This window comes from Hyposmocoma kahamanoa, unplaced genomic scaffold (genome assembly GCF_003589595.1).
Source record: "Hyposmocoma kahamanoa isolate Upper Pololo Valley unplaced genomic scaffold, ASM358959v1 66, whole genome shotgun sequence".
NCBI classification, from domain to species: Eukaryota; Metazoa; Arthropoda; class Insecta; order Lepidoptera; family Cosmopterigidae; genus Hyposmocoma; species Hyposmocoma kahamanoa.
This window is the reverse complement of record NW_020653854.1, coordinates 17,982,451-17,989,180: the sequence shown is the minus strand read 5'-3', so window position 1 is coordinate 17,989,180 and position 6,730 is coordinate 17,982,451. Positions and strand designations below refer to the sequence as shown.

Below are 6,730 nucleotides of genomic sequence, written 5' to 3'. Positions count from 1 at the left end.
CCCCTAATATTTATTGAACAAAGATTTTCCTTGTGATAGAGCGAGATAAGAAAATATGGAAATTCTTAAATAGACTACAGGAATATATATAATCGTAGCAAAAATATGTAACTGCCTCCGTGGTCGAACGGTTACCGGACTGCCACGCAGAGGTCCCAGGTTCGATTCCCGGGCCGGGAGAAATGTTTGTATGGCTTACATTTATTTCTCTCGTGAGTTTGGGTGTAATTTGTGGTTGTCTATGTGTGTGTCCATGGCACCCGCGACACAGGGTTTCCCTAGTGCGGGGCTATGTTGAATGTGTGCGTTATTTATTTATTTTATTTATTTCGAAAAAACCCAGTGCAAAAAACAAATTATATGTTTAGACAAATACAGACATATTATAAATCTTGAAGAACGCTGTCTTCGCTTAGGTCCTAAATTAATATCCCAAGCTTCTAAGAACTCTATAATAATATATGATAGGATCAGAAATAACAATTCGCTAAAGAAACTATATTTGTTACAGTTAGCCAGACAATCACACCAATTGACTGGTCTCAAACTAGAGAATTCCCTATACTGTGAGTAACAGAGGAAAGGAATTCACTGCGGAGCACTATCCGAAACACCCATTATCTAGATAAGATATGTAAGCCGAGGTTGACCTTTCCCCCACATTATCATTCCCATTCGCTCTATAAATTTATACGATGTATCCATTCGTTCCACTTGACCAAACCATCGACGCCTTTTCTATTCTAGTCACTATGTCCTCTTTCACACTACAACGCTCTCTTATCACACTGTCCGTAATTCTATCGCTTCGGTTAAGCAAAAATGATGAGCTAAGCAAGCATTCCGTGTGAACAAAACATACTTCATCATCATAAACATACGCCTGATATTGATTTTTAATGAATATTATGATATTTTACTACCATGATATCCATTTATTTTTGGTGAAATTACTTTTTTTACATTAATAACAAGGACTGAATACAAAGAAAAATTCCTTCGATCTAACAGGACTAGAACCTGTGTCTGTTTTGGCAATCTAGGGCAACGCTACGATAAAAAAAGCCGTTAAAAACCAAAAACAAAGATCTAACTCAATGGAAGACTGCTGACTACATCTGTAGGTCAGTTGGTAGAGCGGTTGCCCTAGATTGGCAAAAATTCGAGTCTCGTCAGATCGAAGGATTTTTTGTTAGTACCTAGTTTGCCTAAGTTTAAGGAAGAAAATACGAAGTAACTCAACTTAACGAAGTAACTTTATATGAAATACAAAAATAAAGATTGCCATCTTTACTTAGTCGAAGTCAAAGTTCATTTTATAAATCTCAGCCTTGGATCACACATCCTACGCAACGTTCTACTTTCTACTCCTTTCACGGTGAAATATAGCGAATGGCAAAAAACGTGTAATCAGTCTGTCGGAAAAAGCGGTAAATCCCACACAAGGATACATGAGTATGTTATACAACAATAAACAAACTCACATACAATACATTATGACGTATTTGTTTAATGACTCATAATACACGTTTATATAGTTTCTCAATTTGTGGTCAATACTAATACTCGTGTCACGCTCGATCAACTTGTACATGTGTTCATATTTATATAAATTTATTTAAAAAAAATTTTTTAGTTATATTTAAAAATTTACCAATCTGTGATAAATTAAAGAATTTCCCTGATATAGTAGAGCGTTTTAGTGACAAGAATGCATTTTATAATGTTTGTTATGTGCGTTATGACTTACAACCTGATTGGTGCTAAGGCTGCTCCTGTTAGTGATAATAATATTAGCGATAGGTAAGAGGAAAATCATTAATCGTTTTTAAAAAAACCCAGGTTTTTAAATAAAATCTGATCTTGACACATTCGACACTGTGTCAAGAAAATGTCTATTTATCATAGAAAATGTAGGGATTATAAATACAGTTTGCAGGCACGTGTTCCGTTACCTAGCTGTGAGCATTAAGAAAAATGCTACGTAGCGCTTGGTCCTAATATAGACAAAAATTTGCTTTTCCAATCACATTTTGTGTGGGAAAGACTTACTTTCGATTTTTTTTATACTTTTTTGTATACAATATCAAGTAACTAATATAAAATTTGCAATCTAATAAATCTAAAAACTAATATAAAAAACAGGTGTAGTGAAAAATACAAAAGTATTAATGAATGAATCATCGATATAGTATTATAGTACATAAAATGATGATACTATCATTGGAAACGAAAAGTATTGTTTTCGGATTTAACAACGTGCACATTTCTTTTATCTTTTTTTTTAATAAAAACAAGTGCGCGTTGGATCTCCATCTCACCTGTTCGAATTTTTTTTTTCAAACAAATCAGCGTTTCGGTTTGTATCATGGTATGCAGCAGCAAAGGTCGGCTGTGACTATGCGACCTGTTTGTTTGATAAAAAAAAAAACAAATATACGCGATTCTACATCCGAAGAAATAGTTTAATCTGCAATGTGTAATTATGGTGAAAACCTAGGAACTCGCTATCGAGTATCTACAAAAATACTGACACACCTTCAAAGTATTATCTATGTACATATATGTAAACTTGGTGAACACATCAACCTACAAGTATATCTCAGTTATCGTAGGTACCTAGGTGTACTGTGCTATGAACTTCAGAATTCCTAGTATGTCATGTATATCGGGTATACTATACGTATATTAAACAAAACCATTCAATTTGAATCACAATTGTAATCACAGTTATAATATTTCCTCCAAATACCTATATATTACCACGCATTTAGATATGACAATGGTCTATCGAGTACAGAGCAAGTCACGTTTGTGGTCTATAAAAATTAGCAGCATTTAAACACTGATAAAACGTTTTATTTGTGCGAATCCAGTAGGATTGGTAAGAAATATCTATATAATTACAATATTGAGTTCCTGTTCCCTATGGAAAACAAACATTTCTATAAGGTTTTGCCAATCATACTATCTACTATATTATAGAGGTTCCATTTCCTACACAAATATAATAATAGGCTTCGGATGCTTTAATATCTCTATAACTTCATTTCAAGTGATAGTTCTATTGTACGTGATAGTACAGCACTAATATAGATTTTTTTCTTCTTTTCAGTGGTAGAGATCATGTAGAATCTTTGGACAGAAAAGTATTTAAACTACCAAGCAAGCTAAAAGACTTCGAAGAGATTCACATTGTGGGAACTTTTAAGGGTTCTACAGAGAGGTCAGTATTTACATGTCATAACTATCAGTTTAGAACAATATTCCAAACCTAAACACTGCACCATATTTCTAAATAATAAAGGTAATATATTAATTATTTCCTTAGAAAATTATTTTAAACATTTTCCTTGTACATTGCTTTGTTTGTTACATAAGCTTCCTTCCCGTAGAGTAATTCGCGTAATTCATTCATAAATTCAATACTTTTTATTGATAATTGGTTTTATAATTACACGTTTCAGGTTGACAGTAAATCTAGTGACGGCAAATAAAAAAAGCGCATCGCCTGATTTTAATAATATTGCATGCCAGATCAGATTGGATTTTAGAAATGCATCTGTAACAATAAATACCGTAATTGGAGGAGAATATCGGCCACCGAAAGACGAAGAGACAGACCCCGACGAATTGTTTTCAGGTAAGTGGTACAAGAGCATATCTAAGTTATTGTCACTCATCATAGGTTTACCTATTTCTAACTTGGATTGTAGGTTAAGGAAAGTCAGCTCAATTATACGCTTAATACCTGACCTTGTCCCACGGCCACCAACGCATTTGCGGTGTTAGGAATACTTAATATCACAAATGTTCATCAGTGGTGGTTACCCTTTACCAGTAGATGGTCTGTGTTTGCCATGGTATTACGATGGCAAAAATAATATACACAAGAACATTTCGTCAAAAAAGGAAAAATATATAGTTATTCAAAGCAAAACTTAGAAAGAATAACCTAAAGACCATAAACTTTTAACTACTTGTTAAAAACTCTGTGTAGGACTCATACTCATAAGATGTATACAATTCCATCGAGTCATTTATCTCTTGAATATTCTAGATAACTCTTAAATATTCTAATTTACCGACAGCGATTAGAACGTATTATACGCAGCACTAACCCCGCATGTAGGTACTGTGCAGTGGCGAGCCGTCCATATAATTCGATTCCCAACTGCTTGCCGAAAATTTTCTACGTATTAATAAAAAAATACTTAGTACACTGCTGTTATGGTCTATTTTCTTCTTCTTTTAAAAGCCACTTTTGGTACACTCGACGTTAGTGACAAGTATGATAAAGATGGTACACACTGTGTAGTGGTGGTATACGCTAATGTTTTTTTTGCTCCGAATGTACTAAAGAATATTAACACAAATCACCTGGTTCTGTATCTACCCGTACATTAGCCCAATGTTGAAGGGGACTTTGCAAGTCTTCGAAGATTTATGAACATTCTTCGTTGTTTCATGTTGCTTACTATCCTGCACATGCATCTTACTACTATAAAACTTTTATCTTTGTATTTATTAATTTTATTTAAGCGTATAGGTATATGATTTGCATTTTATTGTTTAATTTTTTTTTTATATATATATTTTTTTGTTTATAATTTAATCATCATCTATTCACCTGTATAATTAGTATTTTTTACCTGAAATACAGGATTCTCCTAGTTCAGGTACATGTTATATTTTACATTTATTCGCATAATCAGCCTTTAATTATTCATTTGTACAATACGTTATTCAATAAACAATTTTTTTTATTTTTTATTATTATTTTATATTTTCAGAACTAGATTTCGAAATCACGTTCAAAACTAAATCAGATAAAAGGATAAAACTAGAACTGCAAAGCTCGTCGACACTCCATTCCTGTGTCCTCGAACACCGCATGGAAGATATTGAATATTTGACAATTGGAGGTGATTTCGATGAAGTGAAATCGTTAAATTTTATACTAGCGTCTTAGCTTTGAAAAGAAACGACCCTAATTGGGTTTTTGTGAGAAAACATGACATCATGCGTCAAGCATGAATAAAGATACAGAACGTTCACATTGTCACGTCCAGACGAGCGGAAACAATCGTTGTTTTGAGACACTGGATAGTTATGACGACAAAGCGAGACAAGGAGATTGAAATGAACGTGGTTAGAAGTACCTAGTTACTTAAGTCCATAGTGATGTATTAGAAGTGATACGAACAACACATTTATAACCCAAACAAAGGAAGTTGGGCAAAACTGTGGTGTGTGGAACACAAACCTCTTTACACATAAGTACTTTCCTAACGAATCACATACTTACGTTCTTGCTAGAAAAGATATGTCGCTGCTCCTCAAAGCCCATTTTTTATATACAGGAATATGTTTTTTAAGCATTGTACAGAGGAAATTTTTGGTCTTTTATCAGGTGCAATTTTATCCAGTCATTTCATAAGTTAAGTTATAAAAAAATACCGTGAAATAATGTTCTCAAATATATTGACTACCTTTATGTAATTATTACGTATTTTACTGGCCTTAATCTTTACGTACTTAATCTATTTCAAATAGCACTATAAAAAACTTCAAACAAACAAAGCATCTAAACATTAAACAGAAAGTTTTTAATTATTATTTGTATTTTAATAAGTATTGCGGTGTCATTAGTCATCGATTCTCGCGATATTTTCCTTACTCTAATTTTTGGACTAAAGAAAATCGTTTGCGATTACTGCTTTTTGTTTCCTTTTTTTTAATCTAAAAAAACAACTAAATATGTATAAAGATAGGAATAAGCAGAATATATCTACCTAAACTTCAAGTAACGATAATACTTCCCTCTCAGAGAAAATTCCGTTACTATGGTACTCATAGTACAAGGAATTCTTAGTTTGAGACAAGCAGCTTGATTTTGATTGCCTCTACCGACCGGTCGGAAACTCCGTCTTTTCCGAGTCGAGGCGTATAATATTGCGGGTGGGCTACCCGATCGGATCGGTTCCGATTTGAATTAAAATCAGGGCCCAGGAAATTGATATGGTTGTCTGACGCATTGTTGTTATTATTACTAACAGACGTTTATAACGTTACGTATGTTTCATAGTTTGATTTTTCAATGGTTGAGATAACATACCAATTTCTTCGGTTGCTTATGGATTTATACCTGTTGTATGTATGTAAGTACGTACAGATGTGCAATAAGAACGTCACATCTAGACTTAGAACGTTTGCGCAATACGTCCGATTGGACTCTCGTTCTCCGTCCGACATCCGAAACAATTACTGTCAAATAACTAGTACTCGACAATATTAAGAGACGCATCGCAACATGCGTCTTATAACTTGGATGTTGGATGCAGATAGAGAGTAGACCCCCAGAACTGAATCCGAGAAATGACGATCCGAAATGTCACAGGTGCCATTTTATCTCCAGGTATACAAGCGACATCCGAAATGGGTCCGAATTTGTCTCGATTTCAGGTATGTATAAACTTTATTTATTGTTGGAATTAGTGTTTTTTTTAAGATATATTATAATAATTAGTTGATGATGATATATAGTTGAATTAGTTACATAATATTATTCTATGTAGATTAACATAAGAATCACAGAAGGAATCACTTTTCAAGGCCAAGCTTTTCTTTTTTCTTTTTCTTTTATTACTTTAGCAACGCTTCGCTGACTCTGCTAATAGGTTTTCAAAGTACAGATTTAAATAGATACATGTAGGTTCAAGTACAAAGT

General features: G+C 33.4%; 1 protein-coding gene across 1 annotated transcript; it reads left to right on the top strand.

Moving 5' to 3' along the window:
* Positions 1 to 1,741: 1,741 nt before the first annotated feature.
* On the top strand, positions 1,742 to 5,550 carry LOC113232036. Its single transcript, XM_026466661.1, has 4 exons — positions 1,742 to 1,803; positions 3,116 to 3,226; positions 3,468 to 3,643; positions 4,794 to 5,550. Exons 1-4 carry the CDS (start codon positions 1,742 to 1,744, stop codon positions 4,970 to 4,972), a joined length of 528 nt encoding a protein of 175 aa, XP_026322446.1. The 3' UTR covers positions 4,973 to 5,550.
* Positions 5,551 to 6,730: the final 1,180 nt, after the last annotated feature.